Source organism: Mytilus californianus, unplaced genomic scaffold (assembly GCF_021869535.1).
Source record: "Mytilus californianus isolate M0D057914Y unplaced genomic scaffold, xbMytCali1.0.p SCAF_13, whole genome shotgun sequence".
Classification (NCBI taxonomy): Eukaryota; Metazoa; Mollusca; class Bivalvia; order Mytilida; family Mytilidae; genus Mytilus; species Mytilus californianus.
The window spans coordinates 20,054,168-20,073,374 of record NW_026262615.1 but is presented as its reverse complement, the minus strand read 5'-3'; the positions used below and the strand labels follow the sequence as shown (position 1 = coordinate 20,073,374).

At 31.8% G+C, this 19,207-nt stretch overlaps 1 protein-coding gene across 7 annotated transcripts in view; it reads left to right on the top strand.

Annotated features, from left to right (window-relative positions):
• The first annotated feature begins 9,598 nt into the window (after positions 1-9,598).
• LOC127723340 (protein scribble homolog) overlaps positions 9,599-19,207 on the top strand; it is a 101,978-nt gene continuing 92,369 nt past the window's right edge. For all 7 annotated transcript variants that reach the window (XM_052229915.1, XM_052229920.1, XM_052229918.1 and 4 more), the window contains exons 1-3: positions 9,599-9,917; positions 10,002-10,119; positions 15,273-15,351. In XM_052229915.1, coding sequence (XP_052085875.1) covers positions 9,756-9,917; positions 10,002-10,119; positions 15,273-15,351 — 359 coding nt within the window. In that variant the 5' untranslated portion in view covers positions 9,599-9,755. The remainder of the gene's footprint in view (positions 9,918-10,001; positions 10,120-15,272; positions 15,352-19,207) is intronic.

Sequence of the window (19,207 nt, the reverse complement as noted above, 5' to 3'; positions counted from 1 at the left end):
CGCAGTAATTGAAAGCTATCTCAAAGTTTATTTTAACTGATAATTAAACAACTATAGAAATATATATATATATATATTTAGAAAATCAGAAAACCAATGGTTTTACTCTTTATTTTAGAATTAAATGCTTCTTTTTATAATTTTATTGGGGTGTGAAAGCGTTAACCGAAGCACATTTTGTATGAAGCGCGGAAAATTGATGCAATTTTTTCTGGATAAACCCATAATATTGGTTAGTGTAATGGTGAATGATCAACATTTTTATTCACATAACAGATCAACGCATATATAAGTATCCAAAATATCGTCTTTTGGCAAAAAAATATCATAATCCTCACTAGACTGGCTAGGGTTATGATGTATGTTCTATTCTATTTCACATAACATATCAAAGCATATAAAGTTAACCAAAATAGTGATAGGTAAAAGTGAAATATGAGGAGCTTTGTAACTAAAAATTGATATCCATCATAAATATTTCAATTAAACTTTAAAAAGCACTGTACAATGGTAAATGTACCTGTGTCATTTTATATACTACCTTTTTTTTCTTAATCTTAAATTGTTTAGACCCAAATCTTGATAGTTGATATTGTTAGATTTAAACGTCAAAATAATCTTTTAATTAGTCTTACATAGCCTATCACCTGTTTATACTCATGTGGTAGGCTATAATTGTAACCTTTCTTTCCATTTAAAGTACATTTAAAATATATGGAAGAATTATTTAACTTTAAAGTTTTTAAGTTTTTTAACTTTAAAAATTTTAATTAGAGGAAACAATAGCATTTTTATATAAGACCCCCTTCATTCGAAATTTCCTGCCACAGGCTCATATAAATTTGACTTTCGAATGCTTGTAATAGATCTTATACATCAAATGAGCGGGTGTTAATTATTTTTTTGGTAGATTTTTCCCCACTTCTAAACTTTTTTTCCTTATGTTTCCCAGGCCTACTTTTTTACCCCCTAAATCCCACATCCCCACTTTTTAGACTCAAATCTTGATAGTTAAAATTGTTAGATTTAAATGTCAAAATAATCTTTAGTCTTAACACATGGCCTATAACCAGTGTATATGAGCATATTACAAAAGAAATCAAGAGCACCTTTACCGCTTTCGAAGACCTAAAAAATTCAAAAGTTTGATGTATACCAACATTTAGATAAGCATAATCACAATCTTAAATTTATAAAATTCCAACCACTTGAAACCGTTCAGAAACAACCAGGACAATCACACAAACAATTTGAAAAATCCCGTGAAGTTCACGAACTATTTTGGATGAAAAGACTTCAAACTGCTTATCCTCTCGGTCTTAATGACAAAATATTGGGACAGGGGAACATATCTAAAACTTCTATCGATGTCATGAATATTGTCGATAAACGGCTAAGATGGTAAACGTAAAAATGTTATCTAGTACGTATTAAACATCGTATAAATTATACACTTGCTGATCTGTTATATATAATAAAAAATAATGGTAGACATCAATTACTATGCAAACTTGGTCATATACCAATAAATAAACTATATGATATTTTTCTGGAGTTTGATAAAATTTCAGCCCGTTGTATGAATACGCCCGTATTATTACAGCCTTTTGTCATCACAGGCTGTTTCCTAGTATCGATAAACCTGAAAATCATAAACGGCATTTTTTAAAATTAAAATATATAAACAGAGGTATTGAGTTTATTAACTTATCTAGTATATTCAATGAATCTAACATACATAGCCAAATACCTCCATATACCTTAATATTTTGATGATAATGAACCACCTATTATTTCGTATTCGTACACAAAAACCAGCAGAAGTTTGATTTTTAATTATACGTCAGTAACAACAGACGTCAATATAGAAAAAAAAATGGTCCTTCCACTTGAGACTGAAACATCTAGTTTTAGATATGTTCCCTAGCTATGGTCATGTCATTACAGGAGATCTCAACATCGTTGAAGACCGTGAGGTCAAAACTTTTCTTAAGAAATGACCTAAATATCGTCCTCCATCTATTATAGATTGGAAACAATGCCGTCAGGTCATTAAAGACGCTCTGTCTGCCTACTGTAAAAATTGGTGTCAACGTGAAAAATCTGTTAAAAAATCTCTAGACAGTTATTTGAAAAATTATGAATACTGTTGATATTCGTATATCTCATTTTGAAAAGAATTCTGAAATTGATAATAGAGTTTATGATATACCCATTTCTAGAATAAAAAATAAACTCCAAGTACTCGCAAAGCGGTTTGTGTTCTTACCGGTAGACAAAGCAGCCAAAAATGTAGTTCTGGTGTGGCGCATGTACTACACTGAAGTTCTCTAAAACGAAATTATCAATTCTTCTACATTCAGATCCGTACGCTCCACAGAGAGTCAAATTGTAAAAAAGCATATCACTGCCACTACCCAGCTTAAAGCGAACATTTGAAAGTCCCGACTGTGTACTAGTTACCTAAATTACACAAACAACCATTTAAATTTCGTTTCATCTCCGCATCTAGTAAGTGTTCTACTACTAATCTGTCAGTACTTCAAACTACCTCCCTTACTACTATCAAAGAACTTGTTATTAACTTTTGTAATAAAGTTTTTTATGAAAATAATGGTATTAATTATTTTTGGAGTGTTAAAAATTCTTTAGAGATTTTGGATAAAATACGTGCATTTGATGGTCCTTTTAATTCTGTTGACAGTTATGATTTTTCTACTCTCTACACTACACTTCCACACAATCTTACCAAGAAAAAGTTTTCATATTTAATTAAATAGTCTTTTGAAAAATCTCATTGCAAATTTATTTGCTGTAACTCGTTTAAAGCCTTTTTCTGTACAATTATTTTGCATGTATGCACATGTACACATATTTAGTTAAATAATAAACATTTACCATGTATATATATATATATATATATAATCATCATTACAAAATCTAAACTTTCTGTAACTAACTGAAACATGTGGTACAACATGTACAGACAGCATCCCAACAAGAAAAATAATTGATATCTTGACAAATTGATACCCCAATTTTGTAATAACATTTTAACGTTAGCACATTATTATATAACATATCTTTAGATTATATATCCACATTTTTTTATGTGTAATACAGTATTTCAAGTGTTCAGTTACAAAAACAAATTTGAGTTATCTCCCATTGTATGTAATACAACTTTATATGTTAGAGTACATGTTGCAAGTTAACATTATATTACTTTTTGTCCTTTTTTTTTATAAATATGAACAGGGTATGGTTTACCTTTCAATTTAGCCTTTATATTGATCGCATTATGTATAAACGAAGTTTACACCTAGCTTGTTGGAATATTAATGGTTTTAAACATAAGGGATACAACAAATACAGTGATCCTAGGTTTTGAGTAATAAAGATATAATTTGTTTACAGGAAACACACTGCTCCTTTGAGGATTCACTATCGTTACCAGGATTTAAATCTGTTAATTTGATACGACCGAAATCAAAGCGCACAAACAAAAGATCAGGAGGGTTATCCATTTTAGTTAAAAATGAAATCAAATCAGGGGTAAAATTTCTCGAGCATTCAAATAATGACTACATATGGTTAAAGTTGAGTAGCTCTCTTTTTAATCTTACAGAAGATATATATTTGTGTTTCATTTATGACCCCCCCCCCCCCCCCTGAAAATTCATCTTACACCCATTCTTTAAATGACGATATATTTGACCTTATAAAAAAAGATATTGCAAGGTATTCAACATTAGGGAAAATTGTATTAGCAAGAGACTTGAATGCCAGAACTGGGACTGGTGAACTAGACTTTATAGATAATGATTCCCAAGATAATCTTCTCCCTTTATATGATAATTACAACCCTGATTATGATATATCAGTCCGTCATAGTAAAGACGTGCACGTATCTACCCGTGGGAAATTATTAAATGATATTTATGTGTGCAGACGGGTCTTCGAATTCTAAACGGCAGAACCAGAGGGGATTTCATTGGACAATTAACTTGCCATAATCCTCGTGGGAGCAGAGTAGTTGACTACATTATAGTATCAGAGGAACTATTAGATAAAGTTGCTTTTTTTTTAAAGTTCATGACTTTTTAGCTGATCTTTCTGATCACAGTCAGGTCTCTGTTATGTTAAATATAGATATGAAAGTTCCTGTACTAGATACTCAGAGTGAACACTCTCAGATAACCCCTCCTAGATATATTTGGAATGATGAGTCTGCATTAAAATTTCAAACAGCTCTGACCTTTAATGATATGCAAGAAAACATATCAAACTTTTTGTCAGATGACTCTGATTCCCAAAATATGACATCAAAACTAAATGATATAATCTATGATGCAGCTGATAAATCTTTAAAACAAATATTACCTAAAATCTCTAACTCCTTAAATTCAAATACTAAAAATAAAAAGAAACAACCAACGTGGTTTGATTTTTCTTTAATTAAAATGCGTAAACAATCATATGACAAGGAAAAACTATTTAAAAAATATAATAACGACCCTATAGTGAGAGGGAATTTCTTCAGTTTTTTTAAACTTTATAGAAAAACTAGGGAAAATAAATATAAGTAGTTCCGTAAAGATCTTATTGTACAATTAGACAACATGAGAGATAACAATCCATCCCAATATTGGGCCTTACTACAGTCTCTCAGTAATGAATCCTCTACGAAAGGAGATACATCTAATATATCAAACTCTGATTGGTTACACTATTTTAAAAAGCTTAATTCAAATTCCTTACCTGTAAATAAAGAACTAATTAATTCACTTAATAAACTAGAAAAGCATCAAATGTTCACAGAAATGGATTATAAAATTACAGAAAAAGAGATAAAAGAAGCAGTCAAATCACTAAAAAAAACAATAAATCAAGCAGCTTCGACTCAATAATAAATGAGATGCTCAAGTGCAGCCAATCATATCTGCTTAAATGTTTTGTAAAGATATTTAACAAAGTATTAACAACAGGAAAATTTCCTGAAATATGGGCTAAGGGATTTATTGTCCCATTACACAAATGCGGATCTAAAGATGACCCCTCAAATTTTAGGGGCATCACGATAGGTAGTTGTGTAGGAAAACTCTTTTTAAAAATACTTAATAATAGGTTAGAAAAGTTTATAACTAAAAAAAAATATAGTTGGTCCAAAGCAAATAGGATTTTTAAAGGAAAACGAACTAGTGATTTCACTGTCCACAAAAACATTGGATTCACTGAATGCAAATACACATGTACGTAACGTCCACTAAATAAATTTTTTTATGGTACACTGGCCTTACAGAATATCTAAAAATAAACAATTATCATAATTAGTACACATCCAATTGATCTCTGAATTACATTACAATTCTACACTACTGTAAATATGTCTACACTGTAGTAGTAATCAACGTGGTCACCGCCTAACCTCGATAACTGAAAAAACGTGATCCTTTTCTTATATACTACCCGCGAAATCCAAACCGGTTCTTACCCTAGGTACTACGCGACTAAAAATAACTACGCGTAGAGCACATAAATATATTCTTTGTGTGTAAAAACTAATAGTAACACACTAACTGAAAACTTCCCATCAGATATTGGTGTCCGTCAAGGGGATAATTTGAGCCCTATACATTGTTTAAACTTTTCATAAAAGATTTACCAGATATTTTTTATTCTAACTGATGCCCAGTTTTGTTAAACAACAGTACCCTTAACTGTTTAATGTATGCAGATGTCCTCATTATGATTTCTGAAACTTCATCTGGATTACAAAATTGTTTGGACAATTTAATGGATTATTGTAATAAATTGGGACTAGAAATTAACATGAAAAAAAAAACAAAGTGTTAATTTTTAATAACACAGGAAGGATATCAAAGGAAAAATTCACATTAAATGGTCAGCTAATAAATAATGAGAAAAAAATATAATTATCTTGGCATTATATTCACTGTATCTGGCAGATTTACAGATGCTAAGTTCAATCTATATAATAAAGCATTAAAAAGATATTTTACTCATTTTAAACCTAATATTAAAACACTATTACATATTTTTGACCACATACTGAAGCCAATTTTATTATATGGCTCAGAAATTTGGGGGCCAATTCTCTCCAAATAAGTTACAATCAAAAGGGGATAACTATTTTTTCCAGATGTGCAAAGATCTAGTTATTGAAAAATTACATGTTAAATTTTGTAAATATTCTCTACAGGTACCTAGAAGATCAACTAACCTAGCAGTGATGGGAGAGTTGGGGCGCTACCCCCAATCTATTGAGGTTATTCTTAATATGACTAAATTTTGGGTCAGGCTTTCAGAACAAAATAACTCCCTCATTAAAGAAGCATTTGAAAAGTCTAAAATTTTATCTAATTAATGTAACGACAATTGGTTGGGAAGCATTTATTCATTATGTAAATATCTTAGTTTAACTCCAGAATATTTGTTAAATCACAAATCTAATATAAAGTCGATTATCATTAAAAAAAACTCCGAATTAAATATGATGAAATTTGGCTTAACCAATTAAATAATGACAAACCAGGCATGGTGAAAGGAAACAAATTAAGAACCTATAGACTATTTAAAAATAATATTGGCCTTGAAAAATATTTACTGTTAAATAATTGTAAAACAATAAACGAGTTAACCAAATTTAGAATCAGTGCCCATGAGCTTGTAATAGAAAAGGGAAGACATAAAGGAATACCCCCAGACAAAAGATTTTGTAAATTATGTCATAATGACATTGTTGAGGATGAAATTCATTGTCTTCTTCAATGTCCATCACTTAAAACTGAAAGGTCCAGTTTCATTTTAGAGTTATCCTCTAAATTTACTAATCTTAAAATTCTAAATGACCAATCAAAATTTGTATGGTTGATGTCAAATGAAGATCCATTTGTTAATAACATAATGATAAAGTTAATAGATGGTTTGATAAAGACTAGAAGAGCAAAATTAAGTGATAAAAAATGAGTAGCCCCCAGCTCTTCTTTTAATAATACAACGGTACTGATTGTGTTCACTCACTCATTATCTTTGGGAATATACTGTGTTTGTTGTTTCCCTTCTCCTACATAGTTTTAGTTTTATTGTCATGTATTGTAATTTCAAATAGTTCAATGAAAAAAAATCACCACAATTATTTGTACACTTTAATTTAAACTGTAATTGTACTGCTCCTCGGGCGTCTTGATTGACAAATAAAAATTGTTGTTGTTGTTGTTGTAACAAAAAAGGAAAGTGTGCTAGACACACTTACTGGAAATGTGAAGATATGATTGAAGCTTTAAATTTTCTCCTGGACAACATATATGTACGTTTCGGCGATAAAGTGTATCGACAGGTAGTATGTATTCCTATGGGCACTAAGTGTGCCCCTTTAGTAGCAGATTTATTCCTATATTGCTACGAATCCGCGGCACAGTTTATGGCCAAAATTAGTAAAGACACGTCATTGTTATATTTAGTTGACACATTCAACAATACCTACCTTTATCTTGATGATATTTTTTCATTAAATAATCCAGAATTCTCTAAATATACTACCGAAATTTACCCAAAGGGACTTACTTTAAATAAATCTAATATAAACAGTAGTAGTTGTCCTATTCCAGATTTAGACATTTCAATTTCTAAAGGGAAACTCCATACTAAATTTTACGACAAAAGAGACGATTTTTCATTCCCTATTGTTAATTTTACTTTTTTTAGACGGCGATGTTCCTTTGGCTCCATCATACGGTGTTTATATATCACAACTCGTTCGTTATGCCCGTGTGTGTAGTGATGTCATAGATTTTAACGAACGTAATCAATGTATCACTGGTAAATTATTAAGTCAGGGATTTCGTTACCATATATTACTTAAAACATTTACTAAATTCTTTCATAGATACAAAGATTTGATTAGTAAATTTGGCTGTACCTGTAGAAAACGTATTAAAAATGGTATTTCACATCCTAAATTTTACGGTAATATTGTACTAAAAGCGCCGAAATCACTATGTGATCCGTGTAAACTTATCGAATCTTTAAAAAAACTTGTTAGTAAAGGTTATCTTATTAATGTTGTAATTAGATCTTTGAATATTGTTTTCATTGACACTAACATCGATTTTGTCATCAACAAATTAAAACATAACCTATATGTACTCTTTTCGAATGTTTTTTTTTTTGGGATGTATCCACGTTTATTATCTATTATACATATTTATTATAAGGTTAAATCCTAACTATCCTACTGCCTGTCGTTACTTTTATTTTGGCATTGCACAAGTCATGTCTTCTTTGACTGTCCATGGCGTTAAAATGCTAAATCCCTGCCTGGGATGCGTTTTAATTGATTTTAGTCTCTGATGCATGATTTTTTATTATTAATTGTTTTTGGCTTTTAACTAGCTTTCAGTAACTGCGAATACTCTCAAATCGTACTTTCGTATTAATTTGACCTGTTGACACAATTTGTAATGCATTTCTGTTATTCAATGTTTACTTATTTTGTGTTATAGCTCGTCTTACTCTTTTTAATATGTACCACCTTTGATAAGTATTAAGTATGACGGGGGAGGGATTTTCACTTCTGTACTCGTACTATGAACAACAAATTTATTTTGCAAAAAACATTTCTGTACTCCCAACAACAAAATTTATATTTTAATTTACTTTATTTAACGCCATTCAGTTGTCCTAGGTTAAAGTTGTCTTTTTGACATTGAAACATCTTTGTTATTTATATTGTGTCGTAGATCAAACTTATTCGTTCAGTGTATATATACTTGTTTTTGTGTATTGTCCTCAGTCTGAAAGGTATTGCAGGCTTGAAAAATTAACAGTCATACTTAGTACTCACGCTTCGGGTTTGTTTGAATAATCAGAGACATTTCTGTTGTCTTTATTTTTTAGACTATTTTTCTCTATTCTTTATTTATCTTGACCATTATTCTCTATTCTGTATAATTTAGCACCCGTTATTCTCTATTCTCTATTCTTAATTTCTCTGCATATTTTTCTCTTTTCTGTATTTTCTGTCTTTCTTTAAGCACTTTGTGTCCATTGTTCTCTTTTTAGTTGTAGCATGTCTCTGTTGGGACATAATATTTTAAGTATAATTTAATAGTCCCAGGTATCTGTTATAATCATTTATCTATAAAACATGATATGAAAATTTACATTCTTTCTGTCTATTTTTGGGACTTACTTATTAATTAGCTATTAGTTCCAGAAAGATTTGTATAGTCAAAAATATATTTACTATATAAATCTATGGTTCCAGTGTTTATGAAATATGTTAAAATAAAATATCATGATAATTTAGTAAAAAGACCAATCAGATACATCAGAGACATATAATACAAGTATTATTTGTCTCTGGATACATGCATGTCTGCTTTTGACAGTGGGAACACAAAATAATTGAAATTGATTTTGTTTATATTAATTGTTTTTTAATCTGAGTGAGGACAATAATTTATTCCAACTACCTTTAAATTGTAAAATAATATTAAATAGAAAAAATGTAAATTGATACGGAACTAGAAATTCCGAGTACCTGTTTTGCGTTGCATTATGGGAGTATGTCTGACGTCACGCGGCTAAATGTAGCATTAGAAGCTCCGTTGGAGTGAGGATTTTACCTTTAGAAAGGGATTTTACCTTGAACTTCTTCCTCTTTTATGGTTTTAACGCAGAAATGACATATTTTAGAATTGATTATCCATAATATGCACTAGATTTTCACGATGTTTAAATGTATTCCGCTTTTTAAAGCTTGTAATAGACAAGTTGAATATATTGACAGGAGACACTGCAATTTGACAGATGTTCCCGATGACATTTTACGCTATACACGTTGTTTAGAAGAACTTTTATTAGATGCAAATCAGCTGAAGGACTTACCAAAGGTAACTATATCATACAGTATGTTAAAATGTGTTTACTTAAAGCAAAACAACCGGTCATCTAACATTGTTTATATTTTATTTCAGGGTTTTTACAGACTTGTTCAGTTGAGAAAACTAAGTTTAAGCGACAATGAAATCGGCAGAATCGCACCAGAGATCTCAAATCTTATTAACCTCATGGAACTTGATATCAGTCGGAACGGTAAGTCTCTACAGTAGCTAGAACGTTGGAAAATGTCTTTGACAGAAGGCAATCGGAAGTAGACCACATCCGCCATTTTGGATGCATGAATCGAATGGGTGTCAAAATTTCTGTTTATAAATTTGACTGATTCACTTGAATGTCATATATTTCATAGACATAATCATTCAAAGAACGTCAAATACAAAACAACTGCAGCTTACACACTCAACTCCATAAGACAATGTTAATTGAATTGTTATTGTGTAAAGGGAAATAACTCTGTTTGACCTGTTCATCATCTTGGAATGTATGGCATTTTGTCAAGAGGCAGTGGACCACATCCACCATGTGTTGATGTTACTCACAAGATAAATCAGAATGTTAATAAAATTAATAAAACCACCTGTTAATATACACAAGACTGTTTGTAGTTTGTTTAGATACATACATTAGCATTTGGGATAGTATAAATAACTTCCAATTTATTCCGAGCTGGGTTAAACATGATTTATTTTTAATTTTTCTGTACACTTTACGCTTTGATTGTAATTTATAAACAACTAAAGTGTTGTTTTTTTTTCTATACAGGCTATTGCTCATTTAGGAAACATGACTTACCCGTCTAGTAATTTAATACATGTACATGAAAAACTTTTCATATAATCTTGTGACTAATTATATATAATTAGCACAAATGGTTAGTAAAAATATAGGTAATTTATCCACTAATAGACCTACCTGGCTAGACATTTCTACAAAATATTTTGGAAACTTGAGGGGAGGGGACATGGTTACTTAAGCTTGTTAACAAGAAAAAAGGGGTGAAATTTGATTGGTTTACTTCCGGTGAGGCCAAAATAAATAAATAGTGTGTTTCCTATTTCACCTCGAAAAAAATTAGGTAGGGTAGGTAGGTAAAACATTTTATTTTAGAAAAACTTCTTATTTTTTTCTATCGATAACAGCAGAAAAAGGTTCCAAATGAAATCATTTGATGTGTCTTGCATGCTTCTTTGATATTAAGAATAGTACTTAAATCTACAGCTGTTTTAATTTTCTGTTTTAGTTCTGTGTAAGAAATATGAAAATAAACTTTAATGCAAATTTTATGCATTTCATGGGTCGTAATATATTGACGGCTTTAGAAACGCAACACACATTTTGGTAAACTTTTTTTACCAAATCACAATTGATCCTCTTATAACAACTATTCATGCTTACCATACTTCTTTATGTTTAGAAAAATTCAATAACTGACGTACCTGAGGTTATGTAACATATCGGATTATTGAAGTCACACGAATTTCTCAATGCGAAATTTGAAACCAACAAATGATTTTTTTAAGGATTTTTTTTTGGTGAAACAATTCGTTCAATCTGTACCCACACTTGAATCATTAAACAAATGTTGCATCTCCATATTGCCGAGACTAAGCAGTGAAAATCGGAATCAGGCCATAAGAATATTGCAGACAGGAATACGTGAACGTTCTGTTTTCAGACAATTTCACCTCAGAAACTCGTTTTACTGTCCTAAAAACAACAGTACAGGCAGACAGGATTTGTTGATGACCATCCATGACCAGATCAATATGGAGTGACGACGCAACGTCAATAAAATTTGATTATGCAACATCATTTGCGAGTCTTATTTACGGCTTCAACGTCATCTGCTAATGAAGTAGACGAATGCAATGGCAGACAGATTCATGCCAAAAATGTTTCCCATATACTGAAATGCCAAAGAATCGACTGCAGAAAAACATTTGAAGCTCTTAATTTTAAACCCCTTAATTGCTAAAACACACTGTAATGCATGGGGCAAAGGCAAATTCAAAAGGTACAAAACAGAACTCAAAACATGCCCTCAAAATTGGTTGACCTTTCTGACAATCATTTTGACGTTGGTGGCAGGCAGTCATTGTCTTCGACGGTGATACATCCATTGATAAGGAGAAAACCAGGGTTTCAGTGCATATACCACATGAATTAAACTTTAAAAATGACGTCATGAGTTCAACTTTTGAACTGCAAATTTTTTTTTCAGACAATTAAGAAATGAATAAAAGTTATCTTTATACATTTACTTTACAAAAATTGCCTGTTTGAAAATGGGAGTAAAAAAGAATAATCTAGTGTTGCGTTTTTAAAGTCCGTCAGTATAGGAATATGTTCTTGTCGATTAATTATCTTAAAGCAAAAATGGCAGTGAAAAATCTGGCATGGAATTATTATGTTTGGCCTCGTTGAACCTAACAATGTAAATGACACACAGGATATACATTTGGGAACAGATTCCTACCCCCCCTTTTTTTTAGTAGTAAAAACACTGCAAATCGATGCCAAGCAGCAGCTTATTATGATTTTTTGAGAGGTAATACTCTTGCACCCTTTTTATTTAATATATAGATGTGTTTTGATGTTTGACAGAATTTAATCTTGAAGAGGGGGGTTCTGACAATATTAAAATTCCAGGTTTTGAGAAGAGTGAAATCTTTGTCTTATTAAATCTATGGAAAAAGATAGTAGATATTATTAGGACATGATTTTTTTTCCTTCTCTAGTATAAACTGTTGTAGGACCAGCCAGAGAAAATATAAAAGAATAAAAGTAGACATGGTGCCGGGGCAGATTCATTTATAAATGAACATGAATCATACACCATGTCTGCCTACTGGGGAAAGCTTTTTATTTTTCGTTACACATTGTCTGCCCCCTTGCCGTCGTGAACTCAAACTGTCAAATCCTCAAAAGCATTAACAGCCGTTTATGTTGCCCTATAAACAATTTTTTACAACATTCGTAAGAGCATTTTTCACAACAAAAGCTGGATTAATTTTAGCAGGAAATTGATCTCATTTTACTCTTAAATTATTTGTCAATTAACCGACAGAATTAGATACAGTCTGTACAACCTGAAACGATTCTGACTTTTGGTTCAAAGAAGCACAGGTACAAAATGAGATCTTGTTAATATATGTATATATACTGAATACATTATTCACTATATATACAAATATTTAAAAAATCTTGTCTTGTATCTGTGCAAAGAAGTTGAGCAAAATACGTCAACTTCATATTTTTTTCCTCTATAGATCCATCATGGTGTTCTTTAAAAAGATTCATCATATCGTAATTATCTGAAATTAATGTCATTATATTTTGCAACCATGTGATCACATTTCCCATATTTGACAGCTAATACGCTGCACGGTTGTGAAGGAAAAAGCCATGCTTGTTTATTTAAAATCTTGGTTCTTGAAACGCTTTACTTATCTATATTGGTCATTGCTATCAAACGTTTTGAAGATCTGTAGTTTTCTAAACGAATAGTCAAATCCGGAAAGACAGAAAAATACGGATTTTTAATATTTTTATTTTATTTTTGTCAATAAAATGTTTAGGGTCGGCGTCAGAAAAGGAGGTAGGATCGGGAAACCGGAAACACACTATTTATTTATTTTGGCCTGATGGTTATTATCTTATTTGTAATGAAATGTTATATGAAATTTTCACTGTAGTACTGGACAGACTGAAACTTGACTCCTGCCAGTTCAAGTATTTCTTTATCTTAAACAAAGATAAATTCTGCCCAATTTTGTTGAAAACGCCAATTTAACAAAAACTAATATAGAAAAACAGTGGTAGTATTACACCTATTAGTAATATTTTATAGTATTACTCCTATTAGTAATATTTTATGCATGTTCAGAGATTGGCTAATTGTCAGACCTAGGGGCAGAATTTGAGAGGGTCTAGCAAATGACGTCTTTGTGTCAGACCTAATGACTGGCAAATATTTTTACTGTTTAGGGCCGTCAAAACTGAAGTTTCTGTTGGTCCTGGTTATCTTCGATTCCAAATCAATTATGTAGTTAAAAAGCATTGAAAAACAAAAAGTTCTATTGACAGTTTATTGCTGGTAATAGGTAAACGTGCTAATGCAAACAGATTTCGATCTTCTCGGCATTTATCCAATTAGCTTTAGTCATGTGATCATAATTATTTTCGTATGTCTCTGGATTTATCATTACACATAGCAATGAATGAAAACGAAAGTAAATTTCTGGTAAAAATATTGAATAGAAGAATGTTTTCAGCTTCTTTTTGATAGCTGAGGGATAATTATGATGATAACAAGACTCAGCTAGTGTTATCAGGATGCATTCAGACAAAAAACCATGCATCTAGGGCTAGTATGTATACGTGCCTTAACTAGAACATTGTTAGTACGACAAACATGGGTTTCATCTCCTTATGACTAATCAGTGGTGCATGAATTAAATCAGTTGGAACAATGAAAGGCCAAATCCATTATGCAGTTGAAAAGCATTGGAAACCAAAAGTTCTAATAAGGGACAACTAATAACCAGATTTATATAAATAAAATTAAAACAAAAACATTCAAGTATTATTTTAGTTTTTAAAGAGTATTTTTTTCATTTGAGTGAATGAGTGAACACATTTTGTTTTGACATAAATGTAGCTTGCCACTTTCTTGTTTTTGATCTAATTGTTCTAATATATAAATGCCAATAAGACATGTAAGACCACTATCCATAAAGGTAATGGATAATTTGAATTGATTATTGTCTCAGTCATTAAACCACCCCATGGTCATATCCTTAAACTGGTCGATCTAGTCAAGGTTTTAAGACGTATCTTAATCCAACTTGGAACTTTTTTTTTTTTTTTTTTAAGTATTAAAGTAGGTCTGGCAAACAGTTGATAGGACTGGCAAAACTGTCTTGCATGCAGGACCCAATGTCCGACAGAATATTTTTTTATTTGCATCTCTTTATGTTGAATAGTCAGCAAAATTAATTAAAGTATTGTATAGGTAAAGGTTTCACTTCAAGTGTTGTAAACAGTTTCAAATCAATTCAGTTAGCACCATTGTACTATACTATAAGGATGGAGGAAAGCACTGGTAATTTAAAAAAAAAGATATTAGTGTTGGGTTTATTGTAAATCAAAGTCAAAGTGCAACACCTAGATCAAAAGAAAACAGATGCAAAGATGCCCACAAATCAGTACACAGAAAACTAAATGTTGATCAACATGAAGTTGAACCCAAACTAAACAACTTGAGGTTGACTCAGTTGTTGCAGTTATTCCTCGATTCTTGACTAGTGTAAATGCTTTTATCTTTTGATCCTTTTCTGTTTCAGATATTGGAGATATTCCTGAAAACATAAAATTCTGTAAAAACTTGCAAGACTTTGATGTCAGCAGCAATCCTCTTACAAAGTAAGTCTTTTGTTGTTTATGCATGTATATGAATCTGCTGTATAAGAGTCTGCTAATTCCAATCTAGGATACTGCCAAATGCTGTCAGTCCAGTAATATTGTTTTATGCTGTAAAGGCTTAATACAGTACTCACAAAGGGTTCAGTTTAATATCACTCTTGCTTGTGTTAAGTGAATCCCTATATCATAGTGCATGTAACATGATGATTGCTGTTGATTTGGAGTGCCAATACTAATTTATAAATACTGAAAGCCTATTTAGAGTGAATCAACTACATTCACCAATTTATCCTTGCAGTAGTACATGTAGGCTTCAGAATTTTTATATGTTTACTAGCAATTTAATTGGTTTTATGTCAGTTACATTTAGACCATTTTGCATATTTAGAACAATATACTGTGATACCTGGGAGTCATATAGTTGCTGCTTTTCTACTATTAAACATGTAGATTAAGCAGTGAACATGAAGAGTTGTTGGGAGGATTAATCTGTGATATGTGGTAATTTGTGATTTATTCCCAACACCAGGCAACTTAATACTACTGCCAACAATTTACTGGATATGACAGTTGTGTCCACATGATCCCCTTCACCAACTCTGGACTTCCCCTTTCGATCTAGCAACTAAACAATCTTAAACCTTAAATTCTCAAGGTCAAAAGTTCCACTGATGTATTTTTTCTTCCTCAGAACATGGATTTTTTTTTTATGCTCCCAATTCATAGAATGCATATATTTAGTATCTGCTGTTGAGCTTGTTTCCTGCAATGTCAGATATGATACAGAATTTTCGCCCATAGCCTTTTTAACACAAGTGTACACTGATGCTCTATTCGTTTACAAATGTTCACTTTTTCATAAAATTACGTTTGAACATTTTGAAGCGACCTGAGTACAAATACTGTTGATGATTGAATTGAATTAAGACAAATGTGACTTTGTACCTCCAGGAATTTCAAATTGAATTCAATTTGAAGGGGAACCAGGCAATCTTTTGAGTTATTATTTTATGATGCATGGAGTTTTACCATATATCAATCAGCTGATTGATTAAGGGTGGCTTAAAAGTGTAGTTATCCATGCAAGGGGTACCCTTAAAGTGTCGTTAATCAGGCTAAGAGAGCCCTTTGAGGCTCTCATGGCAAAAATGACCCTGCCCTTTTTAGAAGCTGCAGGAAACTCTAATCTAAAATGACTACCAGTGTTTTAAGGCTGCTCAAGTAAAGTGACGTGAATGTCTCTGGATACATTGTTCAAAAAACATTGTACACATGTACAATTGTCATGAAGTTTAAAGAGGCAGTATCTACATGTACTCTTTTGACCAAAAAAAAAAATAGGTGGACAACTTTTCTGAGGGATATACATGTAGTACATTTGTATACAAAATATGAACGAAAGCTGTCTTGGTGCCAATCATCATTCTTTTTACTTTAATTTATTAGTCCTCTACCGACAAAGTCAAAGGTGATTTTAGGTTTGCACTCCGTCCGTCTGTCTGTCAGTCCGGCAAATCAGTTTTCCACACTTTTTTTGTCATGCTTGGAGATATTGATTTGATGATTGGGTTTATAGTTTTATAATGACAAGTTACAGATCAAGTTAGAATTTTGTTCTGGTCTGGTTTAATGATTTTGTGCAGAGTTATGTTCCTTAACTATTTTTATGTTAATCTGCTATAATAAATAACTATTGGATAGAACTACAGCGAGAGGGTAAAGAATTTCTGGGGTAAGCATTCTTAAAGGCCGAAAATTTCATCCGTAACATGGAATTAAAGCCTAATTCGATAAAATATGCATTGGCGAGACCCACTTTCCAACCTATTGTCTCGGTTGTTCTTTATGGCTAGGGATTATAGAGGCTGCCCTAATGAATAGCTATTGGATAGTACTGCAACTTGAGGGTAAAGAATTTCTGTGGTAAGCATTCTTAAAGGCCGAAAATTTCGTCCTTAATACGGAAAAAAAGTTTTCCTCACTTTTTTTCGTCATGCTTGAAGATTTTGATTTGATAATTGGTACATGTATTTAGTTTTATCATGACAAGATACAGATCAAGTTCGAATTTTGTTCTGGTCTGATGATTTTGTGCAGAGTTATGGTCCTTGGACTTAGAAAATTCACTAAAATAATCAATTTTCCACATTTTTTTTTCGTCATGCTTGAAGATATTGACTTAAAATTTGTTAAACAGTTTACACCATGACAAGTTATAGATCAAGTTAGCATTTTGTTCCAGTACAATGCCCCCCAAGGGTGACTGGGGAATAGAAGTATGGTCACCATTGGTCTTCCTCCGACTGGCAGTAAAACCCTTGCTAAAGTGGGGCGTCCGTTTGGCTGTGCGGGATGTATGAATTAGCAGCCACGTCCAGTCAGAATGGGGACGTTAAATCCGATGCCTGGTGTAAGGAGAGTGCACGCTCTTTGCACGTTAAGAACCCTTGCAACAACTCTTTGAGGGGTCCGTAGGTGACCTGTTGCAAGGCTAAATTTCTGTCCTTATCCAATATACCCTCATTTCCTGTGGCAGTCTAAATTTCTCCGACCTTAATCCAGGAAGCCCCTATTACAGAACCTGCCTATTGTATTTATTGTTAATTTGTTTTCGTCCTGAATATGCATGAAATATTTGCCACTGGACATTAAGCAACCAACAATCAATCAATCCAGTACAATGAATTTTTTAACCGGTATGGGACTATGTATTGCCAGGCAATACTCACAGAATGCTTGTTTTTGTAACAATCTGTTTTGCATGGCCTAGATCAAATGTAGATACTAACCTTTTAAAGGTCAGTGAATATATGACTTAATCATTAATGTTTTTCAAATGCAGAATTTCTAGGTATTTTGGCAATTAAAGAAACAATTTAGGTACACTTCATATTAAACTAAAAAAAAAAGAGGAAAATCTTTATTTAAAGTCAGAATGTTACTTTGTAGAAGAAATTTTTAGATTTCTTGTATAGATCTTCAAATGTAATTAAACATTTCATCCCGAAATTGGTTCTTCCAAAATAAAGGAAAGAGATTGAGTTCCATCAATGGTTTTGAAAAATTAAATTTCATTGATTAAGATACACCTGATACCACACTTAATTTGCCTTAAACAGTCTGTGGTGATCCTTTAACAAAGGAGTAAGGTCAGTAAGGGTCATATTTGGTCCTAAATATAAAGTCCATTGATTGAAGATAAAAATTGTTTCAAGTGGATGAAAAGACAAGTAGGAAAGTGAAAAAGACCTTTTATGCCCCCGCCATAGCGGTAGGGACATTAAGTGTTACCCTTGTCCGTCCCCAAAATTGGAAAAATTGCTGAATTTTTGTTTCCGCTTTCTAACTTTAGTTTGCCTCAACTAAATGTTATGAAACCTATACACAATGCTTAATACCGCAAAACACAGATCAAATTTGAAATTGGGTGGCATCAGTTTTACCGTTCTTGAGTTATGCCCTTTATAAATAGAAAAATTTTTGTTTCCGTTCTGTAACTTTAGTTTACCTCAACCAAATGTTATGAAACTTATACACAATGCTTATAATCACAAAAGGGTCTTAACTACGTGAATCCTGCATCTGTATGTGGAAGTTGACTCATGCATATTTACAAGCGGGGGCATCTGTGGCCCTAGACATATTCTCCATTTGTTTTCATATAGCTTTTCTTATAAAACCTTAATACATGTAATATTTACAACCCAAGTACATGTAGATCTAAAGTAGAGATTTTGATGAAAATTGACAAAAATGTCTGGATTCCTACCAAATTCAGGCCTAGGAAACACAGAGTGCAGGCTTCAACAAACTAAATATTCAAATCAGATATGTAAAATGTTAAAATAATTTTTTT